This window comes from Saccostrea echinata, unplaced genomic scaffold (assembly GCF_033153115.1).
Source record: "Saccostrea echinata isolate AGI-Se365-2 ecotype Australia unplaced genomic scaffold, CSIRO_AGI_Sech_v1 ptg000028l, whole genome shotgun sequence".
Taxonomy (NCBI): domain Eukaryota; kingdom Metazoa; phylum Mollusca; class Bivalvia; order Ostreida; family Ostreidae; genus Saccostrea; species Saccostrea echinata.
Window position 1 is genome coordinate 9776705 of NW_026889777.1, and position 25796 is coordinate 9802500.

General features: G+C 32.5%; 3 protein-coding genes across 3 annotated transcripts in view; all 3 read left to right on the forward strand.

Annotated features, from left to right (window-relative positions):
* Positions 1-3816: 3816 nt before the first annotated feature.
* LOC133193728 (failed axon connections homolog) lies at positions 3817-11562 on the forward strand. The gene is made up of 6 exons (XM_061329673.1): positions 3817-3962; positions 8966-9089; positions 9291-9493; positions 10004-10200; positions 10314-10430; positions 10564-11562. The coding sequence occupies exons 1-6, from the start codon at positions 3853-3855 to the stop codon at positions 10665-10667; spliced, it is 855 nt and encodes a 284-aa protein (XP_061185657.1). The 5' UTR covers positions 3817-3852; the 3' UTR covers positions 10668-11562.
* Positions 11563-15303: 3741 nt separating this feature from the next.
* On the forward strand, positions 15304-16500 carry LOC133193729 (WD repeat-containing protein 74-like). The gene has a single exon (XM_061329674.1). It carries the CDS (start codon positions 15307-15309, stop codon positions 16486-16488), a length of 1182 nt encoding a protein of 393 aa, XP_061185658.1. The 5' UTR covers positions 15304-15306; the 3' UTR covers positions 16489-16500.
* A 3962-nt stretch (positions 16501-20462) lies between these two features.
* The window catches only part of LOC133194106 (phosphatidylinositol 5-phosphate 4-kinase type-2 alpha-like), a 25340-nt gene continuing 20006 nt past the window's right edge, over positions 20463-25796 (forward strand). Inside the window, exon 1 of the mRNA XM_061330076.1 lies at positions 20463-20780. Within this exon, the coding sequence (XP_061186060.1) occupies positions 20652-20780 (129 nt within the window). The 5' untranslated portion in view covers positions 20463-20651. The remainder of the gene's footprint in view (positions 20781-25796) is intronic.

Sequence of the window (25796 nt, forward strand, 5' to 3'; positions counted from 1 at the left end):
TATAGCAGCTGTATATAGGTCTAAATATATCAAATATGCCTACACTTCAATTTAGTCTTATTGTAATCTTTAACTTTATAGTGCCATAGGGAAAATAGAAAAGAAAACAGTGTAATTGTGTATATGTTTTAGATCTAGGTGGATATACATCAGCAATCATTAATGATAATGTGAAGCCGTTTGCTTACATCATATGAATGAAATAATTACAGTACAACAAGGCCCCGGATCCCGTCTGATCGCTTGAATCCAGGCTTTCCTGATATCAGGTCGAGTTGGAATCTTGTGGAAAGATAATTCTTTGTGAAGACAGCCATTACCATTACAAAACGGCACACTGCAATGTTTATCGTGACTTACAGCTGCCATACGTGATGTTCTTTTGCATACCGACCTTGGCCTCGTTTTCGATCTGCTGGCGGAGTATTCGTTAAGAATGGAGCATGCATAAATACTTGACTCTCATTAATGCTGCTTGTGACTTTTAAAAGATTTTTAAGCTTTAAATTGTATATCAGTTATTGTTTTACACTTTGAAAATTCATTTTTGACTTAACTGTCTTTCAGATTTTTAGAATTGATGGTTTTTTTGGCAACACCACTTTTTTCTGTTGCACTCCTGACATGGTATAAACGTAAATTTTTTTTTTCAACGAATGCCATGACCACAACTTGGACAAAAATAAGTTGATACAGTCTACAATTGAAGCTCAAAACTTTGAATATTATCAGGAAAGTCTTTACTTCCAACATAAACCATTTTTATTTATATCACAGATCTTCAAAAAATATTGAATTTTCAAAATGTTTCAAAAAGGTGTTGCACTCCTGACATTTTAGTATCATTTTGGGTATAAGATTTTAGTGAATTGAGATATCAATGAGATATTTGTCAGGTATTTAGACATTGTCTAAAGACATACATATCGTATTCAGGGTTTTTTGGGGTTTTTTTGGGGGGGGGTCGGGAAAACCCTCCCGCTCAATCAAAAAAAAAAAATTTTACAAGTGTCATTTTAACAATATATTTCATAAATGAGACTCTATTCAAGTCCATTGTTTACACAAAGAGGTAAAATCTACAGCCACCACGAGAAATCCCTTTCCACTTGAGTGCACACAATACACAAGTAATCAACAGTACAGAGGTCATGAATGCAGCTGATGACACAAGGTCATATACTAGCAAACAAAACTGCACATTGTTTTGGTATTGTTAAAGTAATTTAATATTCTTTCAAGAATTTTCTTCTTTCTTCGATAATTGAATGTTACTTTATTGAACTACGTGAATAAACTGATTATTATTATTATTTTTTAGAAAAAAAAATAATTAATACAGTCAAGGACGTATATATTTTCATGACAAATTCAAGTTGCTTTTACTACTGGGAAAGTAGACCCTTCGAGTAATAACGGTTTACCAGTTGTTTACGTTTTGACCTAGGCCAAAAAGCACATTGAACATGTTGAAAGTGTTCCTTATGTAGATGGAAGTTACAATGCAATTTCAAAAAGCAAAAGATAAAACCCAACTAACGATTACAACTTTGTATAATGAACTGTGGTAAAACTAATATGTATAAAGTAGAGGTCCTTCCAAAACAAGAATTGCCATCTTTTTATTGATTGTTTTTCAAGACTTTTTTTCAAACTTTAGGCTGGTACGTGGGTAAAAAAAGAATAAAAGAGTACCTTTAAGTTAGAAATTATAATTAACCCACCCCCACCCCCCAAATGAATAAGCAGTAATTCCAACAATTTTCCAAATTTATATATATTTATTTTTCAATATGAAATATAATTGGTAAGTGGGTTTAAAAAAAAATAGTTTAAGAATAAAGCTACGTATGTATTTATTGTTGATACTCATACTCGTATGTGCTTGTACATAATTTACGCTTTTGACATCGCCCCCTAAAGTTTGATTTGTGCAGTTTGTTTTATGATGCGTATTTTGATCGTTTTGTCATTAAAGTATAAATGGTGTGTGAGATAATTTGTCCACTAAGTAAAGACTAGTTTTATACATGCATAATTACCTGAATTCCACTGTTTATACTTGTTTTACTTTATTGTTAGGACCTCGTGGTACCTATTGTTTTAGCTATGGCCGACTCCCATAATGCAAAGCGCCATGTGTTTACGAAGTTTAACGAGCGCTATATTTCAATTATAATTTATTGTTAATGCTTGTATAGATATTTAATGATACTAGAAATAATGAGGCTAGAAAATAAATGTTTCTTTTATTTTTATTACTTTCTCGTAAGCGTGAGAATTTGTTGTGGGAACTAGAGCATCCCGTCATGTTTTTCATTGGTTGTTGTAATTTACGCGACGTTACTGATTGGTCTCGTTTCATGATGTCATTTTACTACGTATATAAACAAGAGTTGCAGCAGACAGCAGTGGATTTTGACTGATTTTGGGTTGTAGAAAGGTGCGTTATTTTAGTTTTGTTAATTTTATTACATTTACTTTGGGAGAAAGACTTTAGAATATTTGGGATGGAGTTGGTCATGGTTTGTTATAAATAAGTAAGTTTATTTACAGCTATCTGCTGAGCTGTTTACCGTGATATATCGGTCTGAAATTATTAGAATTATTTTACGGATATTTTATCCGTTGTTATTTCAATTACTGGTTAAATCTACCAGTCTCAATACAATAACAAGTACAGAATACTTAGGTTTTAAGGATTTATTTGGAATTACTGTTTCATAGAAATACAAAATGTGTTCAGAATAAACCATTTATTTGTTAAATTTACAAGACTTGTCTTTATTTCACTTTCACCTTTAATTTGGAAGTAGAGAGAAAGAAATTAGTTTTTATTTTATTATTATACACCAGTGCGCTTATCCGGTGTCGTTACAATAGCATTAAAGAGTGCATTTATGTTAGAAATTATAGTTAACCCCCCCCCCCCCCCCCATGAATAAGCAATAATTCCAATAATTTCCCAAAACAAATTATGTTTATTCTTCAATATGAAATATTATTATTTGTTTATATTGCAAATTATATGAACAGTATAGTCAAGTAGATGAAAAGAGTAGCTAGGGTTTCTACACAGAATCCAAATTTTCTAAGTGTTGGGAAATTGCTCTTCGGATTTATTTTGGTAGTCAGCGCTTCACATGCGACACATTGAACGTGCATTTTAAAATGAAGAATTGGATATTATATATCAAATGGCGATATTTCTAAATTTATCAGATTTTACATTTATTTTTTTTTTTTTCATGTTTATACGGAAGTTAAAAATAATCCCAAAATTTAAATTTTTTGTTCAAATTCTTGAAAATTTGGGTAGGTTGGTCTTGAACACAAAAAGCTACAATAAAAAAAAAGTCAAAAATCTAAATAATTCCATCTAAAATGCTGGAAAATGCATCATTTGGAGCCATCTTTTAAGAAAATATCTCGGGGGAGGCCCCCGGAACTTCCACCTATGGGAGGGGGCACCCATACACTCCTCCTTCGGCCCTATGGGCTTCAACACCCCACCCCCCATGAACTTCTGGATCCGCCACAGACATATGCCGAGTCATAGAAATTTTTCCCATTGCCTGTATTTTTAGTGCAGGTTGATAAATATGTGTTTGGACATTTTTTTTTAATTCGCCTATCTTCGGTAAAAATGAAAATTAAGAAATCCTAGTGTCAATGAAAAAAGTGTGGAAATAAAACAAAACGATAATTAGAAAATAGAGCTTTTTATACTCAAACATCCGAAGACGTTTCTATTGACTAGGCGTCCGTAAATGATGAATTCATGCATATCGAACCGGATGCATTATGCTCACCTTGAACTTTTTCGGTGGAATGACATAGATAAGCAGTGCAATGGAAGGCGTGAAGACATTCGTGGTTGCTCATCTTAAAGAGATATGTGTGGCTGCTGCTATCGGATTTACTGTCATGGCTGTGTATAAGAAGCACACGAAGAAAATTAAGTATGTTATATAAACTTCAAACATGTATTTTGACTTTTTTTTATAGGCCTATATATGGAAAGCCAAGGGGGTCAAAAATCCAACTGAATTATTCTTTAATGTAAAAAATAATTTTGTTTGCAAAGAGCAATTAAATTTTTAATTTGCAACCTATTAGTTAACCTTTATGGGTGTGAAAAGTAAATGAATTACTTAGTCTAGTATAATGTTGACTTGAAATAATGTCACGTTCTACGCAGCACAGTTAAGGCTGCAATAAGGAGGCGGGGCCTAATTTTTACGGGAAATGCTTACTATGACATCACACAAATATGTTCTTCAAATTACCATGAAATGAAATGATATGCTATTTTAAACTGTTGGATAGCTTTAACCTATATCAATACTTACTTTTGCATGTATTTTTGTCGTTGGTTTAATCCCACAGAGCAATATATAAACAATTCACTGATCGCAATGCACTTGTCAATGTGATGTCATATCGCAAAATGTATGCAGTGAGAGGCGGATCAAGTTATATTTTATACAATGAAAAATGTATTTTGTAAGTAAATAAAATATATTTGCAGATATATAAGAGGCCATTAACTTGGATGCGATGTATATTTTATGATTTTAATCATATACTTCCAGTACATTTCCTAGACAAGCGATACTGCCGTATATTTGTATGCAGATTCATTGAAGGGTAATAGAATAGTCGTAATAAATCGATATATTGCAAGGGCATACCCTCAATGAATAATGACAAGCTTTTACACATAAACTCAAGAGGTATGAAGATGTTTAAAAAGTGCTGCGAACCTGATGAAATCTTGCAAATGAATTAATTATATCTATATTTAATGTACTTGACCAGCAAAATATTCAGCATACGGTCTAACAAACGTATTTTTAGCAGTCATATAGTAGAATCTATATAGGTTCGCAGCACTTTTCACAAACTACAAAGAGTGTTGAAAATAATTATATAAATTAAACTTAGATTTTCAACGTGGTTATGCCCTTGCAATATTGGAATTTATAGATGACCTCAATACTGCAGGTATATTTGCTAAAATCACGTGACTGCCACATTACGTCACAAGTCTAGGTAAGAAATCTAATCGTCCCCAACATGTAGTTTCAACCACATTACATTTGTCTGATAATAGTAAAGTCCTAAAAAGAATCGCCCATCCTTGTAAAGAATGTATTTTCTATATAAAAATTCGCCGATATTTCCATTTGTCACCTTAACTGTACTGCGTAAATTTTGAATTTACTGAATGTGAGTAAATACTATGTTCTAAGTTTTATACATACTCCCATTCAGTAAATGCAGAATTTAGAACATGACAATAAGGAGCGAGTGTGTTTTGTTGATCAGTGAATGCGCATAATAATATACATAACAAGCATTCTGAGAGTATTGCATTAGCAATACTAGTCCCCTACCGGCAAGTGTAATCTGGTTCCCCTTTAAGAATTGAAAATGCCATAATTCTGTCAAAAATCAATGAAGCGGGACGAAATGCAAACTTGATCTATAATTAATCAAGGTAAAGTCACATACCAAAAATCAGCTCATTATATGAAAGCGTTTAGAAGAAAATTGCGGAAAACCCGTAAAAATTGAAAAGGCCGTAATTCCGTCAAAAATCAATGAAGCGGAACGAAATGCAAACTTGATCTGTAACTCATCAAGATACACTCACATACCAAAAATCAGCTCAATATCTGCAAGCGTTTAGGAAAAAAAGGGCGGAAAACCAAGTGGGACAGACTGACAGACAGACAGAGGGACAGACGGACAGACAGACAGACAGACAGACGGACGGACAGACTCAAAGGAAACTTATAGTCCCCTCCGGTTTCACCGGTAGGGGACTAATAATACACATGTAGCTTGTGTTGTTGCACTGCGTGATAGGACCTCTAGTTCCAAGACCAAACCTGCTTGGGCGACAGCACGAGAGAGCAAAGGCGACAACGCTGGGGGCCAAAAAATTAATAAATATATTACTCTTTTTGTAATACAATGTAAATTATGCATTCTGTGTCTGAGTCGTAGTTGAAAATTCAATCTATTTATACAGCTAATTATCATGTTTACACTTACTTCATAGACCAAATATGGCTATTTATTTCAAGGTGAGAGAATGGCATGGTTGCAATATTTAATCTTTTCAAACTGTTTTGCATTTGTTTATTGTTTGTATTTTTTTTATTTTTTCTAATTTGTATTCTATATTATCCCATTAGTATAAATTAGTATAAAAGATTTTCCTTTTTTGTTTTTTCCCCATTTGTATTGCATAATTTTACATTTGTATAGTAAAATTTTCATTTGTATTGTATATTTTTTTTTATTTGTATTCCATATTTTCTATTTGTATAGTAATTTTTTTCAATTGTATTTTAGGATTTTTTTTTTTTAATTTTTATTCCATATTTTCTATTTTCATTGTAATTTGATTTTTTTTATTTGTATTGTATTTTTTTTTTTAAATTTTCATTTGTATTTCATTGGTCAAGTTTCAGTCAGTATAATGTGTTGAAAACGAACATACTTCCTGGTGCTCATTCGCGTGCATATTAGGGAACGACCATTTGATTCCAAAGAGGGGGACTGGGATATTTTGCCTAGTCAGATTATTTATTTTCATCCCCTATCAGGACAGAATATTTATTTCCTAGATGACCAGGGACAGGTAATTTATTTTCTTCCCTGGAAAAAAAATTACAAGCTCAGTTAAAGAAGAAAATCTGCCATCAGTCAAGACCAGATTCTCTTCCACGTGAAGGACGGATCATCTATCCTTCTGTATTCAAAAAATCAGAAGTGAAAAAAGAATTAGATAGACAGTACGTACTGGTCCCTGCTGACAAAGCAGGTAACAACAGTGTCTTTGTTTGTAAATCTCATTATATGAATTGTATTTTAGAGGAACTGGGATTTAATTCTACAAGTGGTAATCCAACTTATACCCATAGGAGGAAATTCTTCAAAATCATATGTCAGTTTTGAATATTTTTAATATTCCCAACAACCAACATGAATTTGAATTACCATATCTATATTGGATTCCGAAACCTCATAAAAATCCTTACAAACAAAGATACACAGCGGGTTCCAGTAAATGTTCTACCAAGCCTCTTTCTTTTCTCCTCACTAAGATATTAACAGTAGTAAAGGAGAAACTTCAAGAGTACTGAGCAACAATATATTCGGGAGGTGGTGTAAATCAGATGTGGATATACTAAAAAATTCCAAGGAACTTTTGGAACATTTGAAATCACAAAATTTTACCAAAATCAACAACATAAAAACTTATGACTTTTCAACTTTATATACAACTATTCCCCACGATAAATTAAAGTCCAGACTTTTTTTTACATCGTTAACAGCTGCTTTTTCAATAAAAATTGAACTCGTAAATTTACTTACTTTGTCATTGGTCATTTGCAAAATTACTTTGTTGAAAAACAATCTGATTGTACACACAAGACCTCTGAAGTTGATATTAAAAAGATGCTCAAGTTTCTGATTGACAATATCTATGTGGTTTATGGAGACCAGGTCTTCCAACAATCTATTGCAATTCCCATGGGTACCAATTGCGCCCCGTTATTAGCAGACCTATTTTTGTATTCATATGAAGCAGACTTTATTCAAAATCTTTTACATGAAAAGAAAAAAAACACTTGCTGTGGCCTTCCACTCGACATTTAGATATATCGACGACGTATTGTCAATTAACAATGGTCATTTCCATTCTTATGTCGACACGATATATCCCGGTGAGTTTGAGATAAAAGATACCACAGAGTCTGACACATCTTTTTCATATTTGGATATTTTATTAGAAAAAGACGTTAATGGTAATCTAACAACAAAGCCTTATGATAAACGTGTTGACTTTAACTTTTCAATCGTCAACTTCCCTTACTTATGCAGCAATATATCCTTATCAGCTGCATACGGGGTTTATATCTCTCAGTTGATTCGATACGCAAGAGTATGCTCTACTTATGAACAATTTGTAAAGCGAGGTAAACTATTGACAAATAAGTTGATGAAACAAGAATATCCACAGTCTCGTTTAAAGTCATCATTTCATAAGTTCCATTGTCGATATAATGACCTTTTCAGGAAATACAATCTTTCATTAAGTCAAATTCCATAAAGTCATTATTTACACACTGATTTGTCGACGGATTTTTCCGTTATTTCCCGATCATGACAAGGTGCACAGGGCGGGTGTGACCGGTCGGCAGGGGATGCTTACTCCTTCATGGCAACTGATCCCACCTCTGATGTTTTGGAGGTCCGTGTTTGCTCTGCACCTATTTTTTAATGTTTAATGGACTTTTGAGCTCGAATTCTGTTCGTTATTTCCACAAAATTCATTCTTTATTTATTTTTATCATTTCTGAGGACAGGTTACATGCATTTCCAAAATCTGCCAGCCGCCCCACCCTCGTTCCTTTTCAGAATCAAATGGTCATCCATTTACATGCAAACAGGGGCCCAATTCCCTTTAAGTGCCCAGAACTTTCAACACGATACAGGCTAAAATTTGTCAAATGAAGTCCTTCATAACGAAACAATTCCTCGCACACAATACAAATGAAAAATTATTGTATACAATACAAATAAAATATTTTACAATACAAATAGAAAATATAGACTGCAAATGGAAAATTATAAAATACAAATAAAATGTATAGAATGCAAATAAAAAAATATACAATACAAATAAGAACTTTTACAAAACAAATGGAAAAGATTAAATATTCAATGTTTGACATGTCATACTGATAGCTTGCATTAGCCTAGCAGTAGCTACGTTTTCCTCGGGTATTATTTTCGTTTTTAATTCGTGCCCTATGCATGTATGGGACACAAATCTTTATCAATATTATTAAATGTTTATTAATAACGTATATTAAAGGATGGAGTGAAGGCTTTATCAATTATCACAGTATATTGTGTCTATATCTTTGTGTGTTTTTATTAGGAAATCTTACCCAAGAGACACGGTAATTCACCACACAGTACCAAGAGGTCCATTTGCCCCTAGTCTTACTCCGTTTGCTGTAAAACTGGAGACTTATTTGAGGATGGCAAAAATTCCATATCAGGTTTGATGTTGAGTATGAAAAAAAGATGAAATTAATTTTTTGCAAAATCATGATTAGGACAAATGATATATGTTTAACCGAATCAAAAACGTCAATGTGTCTATGTAGCCTTATTAAATGTTGTTGTCATTGTAATTCAATTATTAAATGCATATTTTATGTGTTTGTTATATAAAATGTTCAATACTGAATTTAAACCAGAATGAATTCGACAGTGATGTCAACAGAAGTTCTAAGGGAAAGCTAACATGGATTGAATACAATGGCGAAGAGGTGGCAGATTCTGAGTTTTGTATCAAATTTATTAATAAAATTCTTAACACAAATTTGGACAAAGACTTCACAGACGAAGAAAAGGCCATCGCATATTCGTTTCAAAAAGCGGCTGAAGAGTATTTCTACTGGTAATTGTTGACACGAGAATCTATATAAACTCTCAGATCTAACCTTGAAATTTTTTATTGTAGTAATGTAAGATTTCAGCAATTTGTTTTCAATATTCTCTCAAATATGTTTACAATTTTTCATTTTCCCAAGGATTTGGAATTTGAAAAAAAGAAAGAAAAGAAAGTTGGGGAGGGGGCTAGTAGAAATGACAAACTACAATAATGATCCCTTATACATGTTTATTGAATTTGGAAACATAAAATTCCCTTCGAATATTCGAAAAACTGCAATAATTTTTACTATTACCAGTATTCTGTATTTATTTTTGTACAGTGAATGTGATTGATATTGAAATATAGAGCACATTTAGAATTTTTGATAAAGAAGAAAATTGTGTTCAATGGATATAGTTCTGGTATATGAAATTACTATAGTTATATTCCAGAGGAAAATTATAATGTCACTATTACGTTAGTGACATTGGAAGAATCAAAATTATTCAATTAAGTTTTTCTTTTTTAAATCAGGGCACTACTTCTACAACGCTGGGTGCATGATGAAGGAGGAGAAGTGTTTAAATATATCAAAATTCCTTGGATATTTAGAAAAAATTGGAAACGTTACGCAATAAAACTAGCGCATGCGCAAGGAATAGGTCGCCATTCTCAAGAGGAGGTACAGACACTCATTACTGAATGCCTTCAGAACTTCTCTTCTTTCTTAGGTATGTGAAACAAAATTATTCTGTTTTATTAACGTGTGATTGAATAGTTTGAAAATAGCAGTTAAGTTTGCTTGAATATGGTTCTTTATTTGGTATATTATTTGTTTTTTAAGGGAAGAAAAAGTTTTTGCTTGGAGAGGAACCTTGTCAAGCGGACTGTGCTGTATTTGGAATCCTATCCCAATGCTACTGGCATGGATTTGGTTCGTTTACAGAACAGGAATTCCAAAGTAAGACTAGAAAATTTCAAATAAAGGATACTTTGATATACAAGTATATTTTCAATCTGATTTAATTATTTTCATTTTTCTAATTATACTTTTTACAATTTTACACAATTATTCCTTTTATCTTTAATTTCAGAGTTTGAAAATCTGTGTAGTTACTGTGAGAGGATGAAGGCAAAATTTTGGCCAGACTGGGATGACTGTATTACACACGGTGGGACAAGGGAAGCCACTAAATGAGAGCGAAAAATAGAGAATTGCGAGAAAAAGAGTTTACCTACATGTACACTCGTATGACACATTTATCGTGCACACAGAATATTCCAAAAAAGGAACAAGGGTCTGAATAATAAACCTAGGATCCATTAATATTATAAAGAATTTTTGTATTATTCACATTTTTTGTTGTAATTTAATAATATCTATTAGTTTTAAGCGTGTAATCTTTATACTCAGTGCAAGGTCATATTTGAAATTACTTGGCATTTATTACTGACAGATTGTAAACATATTTCGTAACTCTTATTTACAAATTGTGTATTCGGACCAGGCGGTTGAGTAATAAAGTAAATCACTATCAGTAGATCAAATATTTCATGTAGGTGGTCAGTGTTCTCCGGGGATAACAATGTTGATTTTTGTCAAACTTATTGACTTTAAACACGTCTTAAATTGAATTTATGAAATACGAAATTCCAAATTTGGCAAAGGTTAATTCTTAATTACAATTACGAAAACACTGATCACACGATGACCACATACGGTCATGTCACCTGGGTACTGAAAAAGTTAACAAGTTGTGGAATTGTCATAGAAATCGGTTCTGGGGTATATAATGGCCGTGCGCGCCCTGACAACCTCAGTTGCGGTCTCTCTAAAATAAAACTGTAGTCTAATAACTTGTTTTCTTTTAAGGTACGTACATGTATAGTCAATCATCTTTATGTTAATCATATTTATATACTATTTTTAAAGTTAACGAAACTGAACTGTAATATGTTGGAAAATGAAATGTTTTTTATAATTTATTTATTTTTCAGGAGGTTTTGTAAAGTTAATTATTTTATTGTTATTTGTTAATAGTGTGAGTTGCGGTTTCTCTAAAATAAAATTGTAGTCTTACAACTTGTTTTCTTTTAAGGCCAAAACTAACAGAGGCTGAATCCAAGTTGAGCTCAATCCTCCCTCACTAGCCAAACAGAAATAAATCAGAACAAAAGCACCAAATAATCTTATAAAACCATTATTTCTTGTCCAAGGGTGAGAAGATCCGAAGAATTTTAAAGGTTACAGAATGCAGATTTTCCCCGTTGCGTATAGATGATTGAATATTACTACTTATTACATTTTCAACACTGAAATACTGTGATTTATTTCACAGGCACTTGGGGTATGGACCCCCCCCCCCTTTTCCATTTTTTTTTCTTTTTAAATCTGGGGTCGAGTCACCTTTCTCCTATTTTTGTATTCTAATATGCACTGTATGTTATCAATAATGTAACTCTTTTGTCTCTATGAGCTGTTTTTAAATATATCGTTTTCGACTGATACATACAAATACAAATACAAATATTTATTGGCACAAACACAATTACAATAATTGGCAAAGGCACAACACATTATAAGAAAAATCGATTGTTCATACATAAATACACAATATTTTAGTATAGAATGTGAGGCTATACATAATTATAAATCACACATCATTTGTATAATAATTATGTAATGCAATCATTTCTAGATGCAAGACATTTTTTAATAAGTGAGTGTGTTATTTTCAGTATTTCTGGACAATGGCTATTAAAGCAAAGCTTAACTTTTTGAGCATAAGACATACGAGGGGTTATCAAAAAGTTCGTGGACTAGCGTCATAAAATTAAAACCGCTTTAGGTACATCAATGAATTTTTACACATTAAGTTAGCATCATCTTCTCTATCTATAGAATAAACCATAAATCATAATTTTTATTTTTTAATAAATTGTTAGTGTTTTTGTAAGCAAAGGTATGTCCAGGCGGCGCAACCTCTAATATGACGTTTTTTTCTACCTGATTGTAACTGAGAAAAACTCTTTAGATATGAGTATTTGTCATCAAAAAATCTCGTTAATTCAGGCATGTGGTACGACACATTTGTTCAGTAAAATTTGCAATTTTTACCCCATTCTGTAATTTCTATGAAATTTTATCGTAAATTTTATATGGAGTGTCCAAACAATTATGGGCTTGAAAATAACGTCAAAAGGGGGGAGGGGTTTCTTTTTCAAACACTCTATAGAGTTTCGCTCCTGGAAAAACTGGTATTGACCTAAGGAATTTTAAACTGGCTACAGAAAAATAAAATGAATCCAGAGTATTTGATATTTTTCCTTGAAAAAAATTCATCAAGTTCCTTTCAAAAGTTAACCTATGATTATTGTATTTATGGCAGCTGAATAGAAAATGAAATTCATCTTCAATCTCCCCTGTGTTGCAAATATTACAAAATCTTTTATCTGTGGGTATAGACAAATATCTCCCTTTTTCTATGGCAAAAAAGAGAGAAGGCTTGCAACTCTTTTCTCATCGTCTGCCTCACCTCGCTTAAACTTCGCCGGATTATTTATCGAAAGAATAAGAAAACATGGAATATGCATACATCAATAAATTCGTTATACATTCTTCTTCCTTTTCATATTTCCATTTAATTTTTATGTGCCCCCGATTTGTAAATATTTCGACTAAATCACCCGCATTTAGGGTAAATTTTGTTGATGTGCACCAGCTGGGACGGAAGTGCAATAACGGTAACTCTAACTTTATAAATGTTTAGTCTTGTCCCATGATCCCTCGCACTGCGAGGGATCATGGGACAAGACTATATAAATGTTCTGCATTTAAAAAAATTCCAGGCTTTTTAATAACAGTATTGTGAAATTTGGTTTTCTAGGTCGTCTGTTAAAAGTTAATCTTCATCCATTAGAATTTGCCAGTTAAAGTTATCTTGTTATTCACAGAACTTACCGTTACATGTTATTTGAAGAGAAAATTCGGAATTTATTCCTTCTCGCATTTAATGTTCCGAATGACATTACCGTAATGATGATACCCGAAAATACCGGGCACTTCCGTCCCAGCTGATGCACATCAAAAAAAATTACCCTAAATGCGGGTGATTTAGTCGAAATATTTACAAATCGGGGCACATAAAAACTAAATGGAAATATGAAAAGGAAGAAGAATGTATAACGAATTTATTGATGTATGCATATTCCATGTTTTCTTATTCTTTCGATAAATAATCCGGCGAAGTTTAAGCAAGGTGAGACAGACGATGAGAAAAGAGTTGCAAGCCTTCTCTCTTTTTATGTATCAGTCGAAAACGATATATTTAAAAACAGCTCATAGAGACAAAAGAGTTACATTATTGATAACATACAGTGCATATTAGAATACAAAAATAGGAGAAAGGTGACTCGACCCCAGATTTAAAAAGAAAAAAAAATGGAAAAGGGGGGGGGGGGAGGTCCATACCCCAAGTGCCTGTGGGGGAGAGGGAAAATCAAAGAAAATGTAATAAACAGAAAATTCAATGTTTTGTAGATGATCGAATATGGAATTTATTTCACGAGTGAGACAGGATTTTTTAATGTTTTCACTCGTGCTTCGCACTCGTGAAAATATCAAAAAATCCTGTCTCACTCGTGAAATAAATTCCATATTCATCTACAAAACATTGAATATCCTCTTTATACATGTACATATAAAGGCGATATAAAAGTAATTTTATTCAGGTAAAAAATATGTTGATCATGAGAGCCCCACGGATTAAAAAGATATATTTTTATTTTACATTTTGTAAGTATTTAAACATTTAAATTTAACTCGCGGTATTCAATTGGTCGGTACGGCCAGGTGTGTTATAGGACCGACGACATTCAAAAATTAGAATTCAATGCTTAAATGCATGGGTCCGAATTCCATAGAAGATTCAGTTGGCATATCTAATACTGGGTAGTCATCTTTTTTCTTTATTTTTCATATTTATCAATGCATATACAATGCCTAATAGTCAAATTCAATCAAAATTGCCTCAAACTAACTTGATCAGTGCATTTCCGAACGAAGAAATTGATATTTTAAGGTAGTCCGATCCTCAGGTTCTGAAAATCAGCTTTTCAGTAATCTAAAATGCTCACAAAAATGTTTTAGATTTCACAGAGTAACGTGTATTATTTTATCCGTGGTATATCTTCAAAATTAATCAGTAAAGTTAACCACATTATATAGGGAAAATCATCAAATCTCAAACGTATTTTCAGTAAATGCGAATAAAAGCACCAGCTATGGATTTTCTTATTCAAAATTGATCAAGTATATTTTTAGAAAAACTATAGGTATCCAGACATTTGGAGAAAATTGCATATTTTGCACACTTACACAGTATTTTAGTTCTTCTATTTACTTCAAATGTTATATTCTACATGAAGTAAAAAGCTTGTGCTATCATTGCTAGACATGACAGATCACTTTTAATTCCATATAATGTTAATAAGCATTGGTATCTAATGCTAGATGAAAGGTTTTCGGATTTCCCTAAAAATGAATTTATTTTAGTACTTTTGTGGGATACAAATATCAGCTTTATACAATATCATTTCTTAGACTTCACAGAACCTTGAATCATATTGCACAATATCACATCATATTGTGATGCATATAATGAAAATTGTTGCAAGAAAATATTTCAATTTCAAGCTTCATTTTGAGACTTTTTAAATAAAATATTAGATTTTAGAGTTATCGTTCCTAGCTGAGGATCGGATATCCTTAATGAAATGGAGTTTATTCCGGATATTCAAATTTTGTCCGTTGAGTTTTATTCTTTAAGTTTCCAATAATGGCTGCGCCCATGGTCAAAGGAATCAGCGTGTTTGTGGGCTCAGAAACAGGTCTTTTAAAAGGAATAAATGTTTTAAAGGCAGAATGGACAAATTTAAACGAAAATTTAGATAAATCTAAAGAAGTTGTATCTCTTTGCTGGAAGGATGAAACCGAGACTGAAGTATGTATGGGACTGAAAAATAAAAATGTGATATCATGGAACGTGCGAACTCGATCGTTTACCGAGACTGTGAGTTTAGGAACAGAGGAATCAAAACTCAGAGGTGTGAAAATTTTAAATGGTAATTATGTTTCTTGTGTAGACACAGGTTTGGTTCGATTATGGAGTAATGGCGGAGTGAATACGGAGATCAATGCTGGGAAAGATGTGTTCGCTTTTGACCAAAATCCGATTGAGAAAAACATTTTTGCAACGGGAGGTAAAGAAAATGAATTAAAAATCTGGGACGTTGAATCGTCAGAAAAACTGAAATTCACGGCCAAAAATGTTCGAAACGACTGGCTTGATTTACGAGTACCAGTATGGGTGACCAGTGCTAAATTTATTCCTATGTCTGAGAAAATTCTAACAACCACAGGTCACCACCAGGTTAGGATGTATGACATGAAAGCACAAAGAAGACCGATACTGGACATGTCATTCGATGAATATCCAATCACTGCATCATCACTTTGTCCAAGGAATGAGAACCAGATTGTAGTAGGGAACACCATCGGCAAAATGGCAATTTTAGACGTACGAAAGGGCAGACTAGTTCAAGTTTTCAAAGGATTTGCTGGTGCCATTCGTGCTATTGAACATCATTCTACTTTGCCTGTCATAGTTTCCTGTGGTTTGGACAGATATTTACACGTTCACTCTGTAGAAGATAAATCTCATCAAAAAATATATCTGAAGTCAAGGCTTACCTCACTTCTTCTGAAGAAGAGTTGGGAGGAAAAGAAAGAAACAGATGATGATGATGAAGATGTTGTTGTGAAGACTGAAGTTTTGTCAGATGAGGAAGTCAATGAGGATGAAATCTGGGGAAACATGGAGGTTGTCCAAACAAAAACAAAGAAGAAAGAAAAGAGAGAGTTGGACATTAAGAAAAAGTCAAAAAGAAAACATACTGATGAGCAATCCATTGTGAAAACTGTTAAAAACAAAAAGAGAAAAAAGATAATAAATGGTTAGGTCAAAATCAGATATTGGTTTTAGTTGTTTCTGATTCATGTGAAAGCAGTGTATTCTATAAATCTGAGATCTCCAAACAAAAAATTTATTTTTCAATACATGAATACAAATAATATTTACTGCATCTCCCACATTTCATGTATGAAATGATATATACAAAGTTAAAAACATTTACATTAACTGTATTTTGGTTGGATATTGGAGCATGATCTTTCGATTGAGAACAATTACTGTCTGCAGAATTTTGAATATTTTTGCAGCATAAAAAAATTGATTCTTTTTATTCTCTGTTCCTTAAGAGGAAAAAAAGATATATTCATCTGTATTTTGAGATGGAATGAATTTTTAATTTTGAACTAATATCCTGCCTTAGAAAACATGAATTCTGAGATGATTATTTGCTCAAGTGTATCCTGCTTGGATGAAGAGATGGCAACATATTGAATAATATGGTTATATAAAATTTTATATATAAAGTTATAAACTTAAATGGTAATAGTCAAACATAAATAATATTTGTGAATGTAATCCATTCTAGATTGAAGTCATATCTTTAAAAATACCTCCATTCTAAGTCGAATAAAAAATATACAGGTTTAGGGTTAATTATATTACATCATGTTTATATTTTCTGCATCATAAACACTTGATAAATTTATTTATACATGCACGTGGATAAAACCTAAATCTATAATGCAGACAAGGATAAATGGACTTTTTTACTTTTAGAAAAAACCAATACACAGTGTGTATTATTAAACTTATTATCAAGACTTTTATCACTGGCAGATTTAGAGAGGGCCTATCCCATCCCCCTTTTGTGATCAAAATTATACACAAGATTTATAAATTAATTTTTGGGTGTGGGATATTGCATTAATTATACCTAAAATGTTGTTGAATTATGCCAAATATATGTCCCCGACCCCCACCTGGTTGCCCCCTTTTCAAGATGGTTTATTCCCCAAGCATCTACTCATTAAAACAACTAATTAATTATCACATCCAATTGAGAGGTCCTCTAAGGGGTACAGGTAGAGTTTACCTGTGTTACCTTGATTTAACAAAGTAGTCTAAATTAAATGCGATTTTTACCTGATAAAAATCATGTACTAAAACACAGTTTGATTGATTAAATAGTATATAATTCATAGTAAAGTGATTTGTTTTCAAATATTGTTATGCTTCTTGGTAAATTATGATGAAAAAATAAAATTATTGTACAATTTGAGTTTTATTATGCAAATAAAAATTGCTTTGACATTAGCTTTGAAACCATGATTAAGAAATAAATAACAATAAAAAAAAATATTTAACACACATAAAATATTTCACTCCATTACAAGCTACTGTATATTGAAAAGAAAATGATATGATAGACAGTTTTTTACTGTTGAAATACATTTACTCATGCAGGTAAACTCTACCTGTACCCCTTAGAGAGCCCTTGAGTGTAATAATCAGATGTTGGTTTTGGCGAGTAGACGTTCGGGGAACACACCTTCAAGAATCCTGGATCCGCCCATGTCGATCAATATAATTTTTGTCAAAATATAGGTTTCCACTACTCAGAGGGTGTGAAATACTATATGCGGCTTTATTTGCTCCAAAATTTTGCATGCAGCTTTTTTCCCTGAGACATGGTTTCAGAAATCAGTTAATCAGTTAAATATCCATTAGATTTTCTAAAATAAAATGAAAATATAAATTAAATGTCCGACTTAAGGTCAAGAACTAGTAAATGAAAGGTACCTACAGATTTTTCAAATTTTAGAAATAAATTCCTTTAATGATGCTTTATAACTTTAGCTTGGTCAAATAAGGTGTTTCGGGGCATAATTTGTAGGTAAACAAGATGAAAAATCATATTTTAAACTGTCATTTTGCAATGAAAAATTCAGAAAACCATGCAGTCATGAATACGGGAGTTTTTTCCATATCAGACAAAGGAAATGTATCCAGATTGCCTACAGTCTCTAAGAAAACGGTACTTTGTATGTTCTTGGCCTCTTCTTTAAAATAATATTAAATTGAATGTAGGTATCGGGATTACTTTTCACATGATTTCAAATTGAATTCCATGTAAATACTTTATTTTCTACATAATTATATTAGAGCCATAAAGTACGGGAAAAAGAAAAGTTGAAATTGATTATGACGTCATAATGGATCTGGCACCAAACAGTAAGTCTAAAGTCATTTACTAGATCTTGACCTTAAATGATACACATTGGTATCAAATCTTCTTGATGCAAGCGACATTTTGCTAGTTTTTTCCAATAAATTTTAAAGGTACTTAACATTATTTAGGTGACTTTTTTTTCTATTTGCAAAAATTATGTCACCTTATGTTGATTCTGCTCTCAACACATGAAGTCTTTCTGGCTCAAAAGTTTTAAAACTTGGGGGGGGGGGGGGTTGAATATTATTCATACCTATTGATTTTTAAAAAAAAAAACAACGAGAAGACAGATACATGTGTATTGAGTCAGGCCAGATCTCCAACATTAAATATAATTAGATCGAGGGCCTCAAATCACAGCTTATTGATTAACAAATAAAGGTCGATGTTCTGCGGAAAAAAATGTCTTTGGATGAGAACCTCTGCCTGAGTTGATAATTGATATTAAATTATTTTGGGAAAGGGACAAGAGTACACTTGTTGGATATTAGAAGGTTGTCTTTTACCCTTAAAATCCATAAAATCCAGGGGCCCCATCAGGCCCCAAAACCATAAAATGAGAACAGACTGAAGTCAAAATTTACATTTTAAATATCTTGATTTTAATTCAACAAACATGTTTGAAAAGTAAATATTCAAATACAAACACTGACTGAAAATTTGGTTTTATTTTCTTGATCCTTTACAAAATTATACAGAATTGAAATTTTGACTTAAGTCTGTTCTCAGTTTATGATTTTGGGGCCAGGGCTTCATCCCGTCCCCCAGCCTCATATTGTACCCAACGCAACATAAATTCCTGTATCCGCCCGAAAGGTAATGTCCTCCTCAAAATGCTCATGCAATTTTCTTCTCAATATTATTGGCAAGCTTCACTTTTCCGTAAATAATAACATGAAGGATTTTAGCTCCATGCATATTTTGATATATTGATTTGCAGATTTTTTTTCTAAACTAATTTTTGGGGCTGGGCAAAAATTGTAGTGAAAATGAATTAAATTGAGACAGCCATGTACGTATTTTTGACTCAGTGATTCAGTTAAATTATGCTTTTTCAAAATTATACAATTTGGGACTTTAAATATTTTATTTTAATTTTCGAATATTTAAAAACTTTTAATTTAATTTTCGAATAGTTTTTCCCTGATGTTTAGTGTTTCAAGATTTTCTTTTAATAATGGAAAATATAAGTGCATATTAACTTTTCTCTAAAGATATAGCAATTACTAATGTACATGAATTTAACTAATTTTAGAGATATGCAGGCCCGTAGCAACGGTTTCAATTCAAAAGGGGGGGCTCCTAAAAAGCAATGAAAAGGAAAAATTCTACCAGTGCTCGATCTCACAGCAACAGTCTGAGAGTTGGGGGGGGGGGGGGGCACCAGCATCTATGGGAAAATTACTATAGCAAAATTCTATACATAGCTGAGAAAGTACCCCCGCCTCCCGCGTTCTACGGGCCTGAATTGACTTTAAAAATATTTAGGGATAGACAAATGAATGTTTCTTCTCCACTCAGTGAAAAAATAAACAAATTCTTTACCTGCATGCAGCGCTACATATCAGTGTATTCTTGAAGGTCTGATTTTAAGAACACATCATTATTATAAGAACACCTCATCATTTCTTACCTTTTAATTAAATTTAAACGTTACATGTATATATTGCATGTACAAATCTATTTAATTTGATCATTTTTAGTTTTTTTTTCTAACCTTTTTTAACTTATAGAAACCGACTAAAATAAACTAGCATTAACCAGTTCACAACAAGAGTTATCTTTCTTGTTAAAAAGCATGTTGGGATATTTTGTTTTCGTCGCCATTTTGGATGTTGATTCTGGGTCTCCTCATCTGTCAGTAGACGTTGACTTATCAGATTTCGAATCGACACGAGCTAGGTGATATATGACAACAGCATCATGAATTCTTGACAATTACGATAATTCAGACATCGTTTTAACACCAACAGATCCAGAAATGGCGACTACGAAGGAAACAAAACAAAAACGGAAGCAACTTAAACTGAAGGCGGTGCCTCAGAAAACGAAGTTGTTTCGGGCAAATGAACCTCTTTTGAGTGTGTTTATGTGGGGCATTAACCATACCGTAAGTTTTCAAGATTTTGAATTATATTATAAGGTCATATGTTGTCTTAAGTTATCCGATATACCACAAAGCAATTGGCATTGTTTTGTGTATATGAATTGACACAAATGTATCAGGATATGATATGTGATGGTGGCCTTATTTTTGGACATTTAAAATCTTACTGTTTAGAAATTGCCATTATTCTTATGCTTAAAGTTGTGTGGAGTAATGAACAGTGATTATTTATATCAGACTTCATAAACATTTAACCTAATAGTTATGTTGGAGTGGTTTGGGATGAATCTATCCTACAAAATTTACTGCAGTCAAGAAATGAAACATCTACTGGCACTGCACACTGAATTCAACAGATGCAGTTTTTTTTTATGATGGAGATACTTAAATTATTTGAAGTATATATATATACATCATGTTCATGTCAGTTGGAATTTGGTGCAGTGATAAATGTTCCTTTGCTGTAATCTCTCATCAAATGTCAATGTGCCACAGAATTTTCTAAGGATTAAGAAAATGGTAAAGATAGATGAGATCTGCGTGAACTTCATCAAAATTTCAAAATTAAGTTTTGTCGTACTATTCTAATGTGCAAAAGTTTTTGGGGCCACACTGTAATTTTGTCCTGTATACTTAATGTATGTACAGGATGGCCAAATTGTCAGATCAGGCCAAAAACTCGCACAATCTTGGGGGAAAAAAATAATAAAAAACAAAAGTGGAAGTCAAGTTTTATAGCATTTGATGATTTCCATTTGATTTGTCTATACTCATTCATGGATTGCCACCATTTTATATGTTGACTTATCCATGCAGATTTATTTAATTCATTTATAAACTTGTATTGAAACCCTATTTCTTAAAAGAAAATTTAAGCCTTTATATGATGCATCAAAAATGAAAATTCAAAACAAAACATGAAACATTGTGGTCTGGTGTAAAGATTAACATATCGCGATGCCTGAGATCAGACCTAGCTCAGGCTTTGTGTATCGTTGAGGATAGACTGTCCAATATTCAGGCTTTTCAAAATCTGCTGGTACGTACCAGATACTTTTTCCTACTTGAAATCATGATTGTACCGGCAAAAAAATTCGATTGAGAAAAAATCAGTAACATATTTCGGGGTTTTCCGTAAGAATTAAAATAGCAGGGGACATTAAAAAAGTAGGAACTTAGAGGTCTAGGATTTCTTCCCTAACAGGGGAATAAGGGGGGATACCAGAGTAGTCAAGGAATTACGTCATTATTAGCAGGGAAATTCCCCGGCCCCCAGGTTTTTAGGGACAACCCTGATATTTAATTAAAATTGCTTCCATATAGTACTATTTTTTTGTAAAAGTACCACTTGTTTGTAATCTTTTTGAAAGCCCTGAACATCCTTCACAGACTTATATTCAAATTTGTTGAACAAGCCCTTCTCTGCCATGTTTTGTAAAGTTCTAAAGATAGACGGGGGACTCAGAAATGTGCACTTGTCTTTCACAACATTATTCACATTATTTAACATTGATAGTATTGTGGGAAATCCAAATTTTAAAGTTTCAGCACCAAAATAATCTATTTCCTGGTGAAAATTTTGATGTTTCTGTATTTGAATATCCTCTGAGAGGTCTGGTAGATACCAGTCATGTGGTACATGTTTCCACAAATTTATGGTACATGGCTACATTATAAAATTGTACATTAGTGTACACCTATATTGGCTTGAGAAACAGATTGTACTAGCTGTGACAAATTCTTAATGGGATAGACTTATTGCTTACCAACATGCAGTGTCATTATGCCATAAATGAAATGAATTATGTGAAGAGATGTGTTTAATATTTGTTTTCCATTGGTTTCCATGGCTTAGTTGTTAGGTAATATATTACTTTATTAAGTTATACAAGGTTCCATAGGGTTCCATCATTATTTATTATGAGTATTGATTATGATGTAGTATTAGGAAACTCAATTTTTCCCCTTAATAAGAAGTAGTCATGTATGTATAATGTACATCATCTAATATTGTGTTTACAAATACCAAGTTAATTGAAAAAGTGCAAAATTTCTACGCACTATTAAATGTGTATATTTGCTATCAAATCAATTTAATCATACACCCCCCCCCCCCATTTCTCTTTGGTCCCCCTGTTTACTTTCATTAATGACATAGTTCGAGTTCATCAAAAAATTCATTCAGATAGAGGGTTGACTGTAAGACCTGGGGGCTGGGGGATTTTCCCGTGTATATTGACGTAATCCCCTGGTTATTCTAGTATTCCTCCCCAACCCCCTGCTAGGCGAGGAACCCCAGACCCCCTAAGGCCCTTCTACTCTTTTCTTGTCCCCTGCTATTTCAATTCTTATAGGGACAACCCTGCAGGTATATTATCGTATATGTAAGAGAAAAAGAAAATTCTGTGCTTTATGACCATGTTGACATAAATCTGTATTTAACTAGAATAAGTAAATCATAAATATTCAAATATTCATTTATAGTTAAATTAAAATCTGAGTATATTTACACCTGTATTAAATTTTTCATATTCCATTACAATTTTGTTTACCCTTGTCTTCTCTAACAATTTTAATAATAATGACTCTGCAATATACTGAGATTTGATGGAAAGAATTAAAAACAAGTATGCAAGAGGTATTAACTATACAGCCAAAGAGAGCTTTGAGTACTTTGTCCTTTTTAAGCCTGTTTAATTTTCTGGTGATAGAGCTTTGTTTGTTATGATGTAATGTTCGTGTTTACACTAGAGCAGTGAATCAGTGACTGTGATAACACAGGTGAGGAGTCTTATATAAACTAACCATCAAATCTGATGAATCACTTAGACAATACAGGTGTTATATAAATAGACAAGGTGCACAATATTATCAAATTATGTTCTCATAAACAAATCAGAACAGGAAAACGTGGAATGTATTTGCAGGGCTAGAAATAATTATTTTTGTTTACTGGTCACTCGGGCTATTGCCTTAAATTTTTACTGGTCAGCTAAGTACTTTCACTGTCCCACTGGGCCAGTAGATTTTAAAAAGACTGGCCCAAAACCATAATAATAATAGTAATATTTTTTTTATATTGGAATACTTAGAAGTACAACTTAACAAAACAAGAAACAGCAGAAGTTGGGACACACAACCCTGTCAAGTTAACTAGTCCTACTGTGAATGAATTTTATTATGCATAAAAAGATGCTGACCTAAAGGACACATGCCCTCTGCAATGTACTAGCCCAGATTGAAAATTCACTGGCCCCAAACCAGCGGGCCATCAATTATTTCGAGCCCTGATTTGTTGTACTAACTACTTGTGAACATTTATACAATACATGTACTTTATTTACAGACATTTCCTATGCTTATCCCTTTTACATTGTGATTTTTAAAATTCAAGACAAATCTATTGAATTAAACAATCAAATAATTATCCTTTTTTTAAATTTAAATGGAAATGATTAGTTGTTGCTTTGCAGAAAATACATTTATAAACGGTGACCTATAATCTGCATGGTCAGTGATGTATATTGACTTGCATATTTAATGACTTTTCGAAAATAATCATAAGAATATAATTCATTATGATTATCTTTTTAAAGAAAAAATTAATGCTTTTTTTAACCTCAAGATGGAACATCCATTGTAACCCCCCCCCCCCCTTCTTAGTTAATTACAATTAACCTATCTGTTTGTGCCATCAGTAATAAAGATATTTGTAGGGAATTCTCTGCTGTGCTTGGATGGAAATTGATTATAATTGTAATGATGACATATACTGACAAAATTACTGCGTGGGTTATCATTGTGATTAAAGACAAATAACTTCCTTCAATAATGAAGTGCTACATCTCTGTTACAAGCAGCCTACATGCAACCTTCGATCATAGAAAGGTCTCCATTTATGTGATTAACACAATTTAACTGTCAAATGCTGAGAAATAAATGATTACTTAGGGGAAATTATGTATCAAGCTTTTAACATGTTTAATGCATCAGGACTCCCCTACACTTAACAAGTTACAAGCAATTCCAGTTGAGGTATTTCTTTTTCACATGATCTATTCACAGATTTTGAGATTTATCTGCCAATAGATGCAGATTCAGATGCATTTTAATTTTTTCTCTTCACAAAAATAAAACTCAATCATGGACCAAGAAACGTAACTCAAACATTTACATGTTAAAGCTAACATCAGTTTTGAAATAAGCTTAGATTTACTTCCATACAGTTTTTAATGTGTAAAAGGTCAATGAACTGTGAGCAATCTCATAAATCTAGTAAACAAAAGTTATCATAAACAGGGCAAAAAGACAGAGGTAGGATCAGGTGCCAAGAAGAAGTAAGCATCCCCTGTCAACCATGAGCCCTATATACAGTCAAACCTGTATTAAGCAGTCACCTGCGGGAACCATTAAAAGTGACCTTTATAGAGAGGTGACCTTTGAAAAGAGGTTCATCTTTTTTCAAGAAAAATTCTTTTCCAATTTATGTAAATTCTGTGTTTTGAAACACTACATCATAGAATATAAAAGAAAGATGTGCTTTGGACATCGATGGTCTCAGATTTATTTTTAATTTAAAAAGTCTCAAGATTAAGTTCAAGATAAATTTGATGACTCCAACAAAAAATATATTGAGTCTAATAGGGCACTGCCATTATCCTCCCTCCAACCAACAACAAAACTTTCTTTTATTATAAGATTACATTATCATGTTGTGCCATGAATAAAATATATTTTATCTAAACTGCCTCTAAAAAAACAAGTTTAGTTAGTCCTGATAATTGTATGTAAATAGTAGCGTAATAAACAGACAAGTCATAATATTCTCAGTTTATCAAAGCAGTGCACAATACAAATTGATATCAAATTCACAGGTGTTGTGACCAATGAAGCGTGACTAACCCTAACTGTTGTCTTACCTAGTTGAAAATCACAAGATAATCAGGACACATTGAGTAAACAAAACAGTTAATTAGGGTTTCTACAAATAATAGGTTTCCTATGTGTTAAAAATGGCCT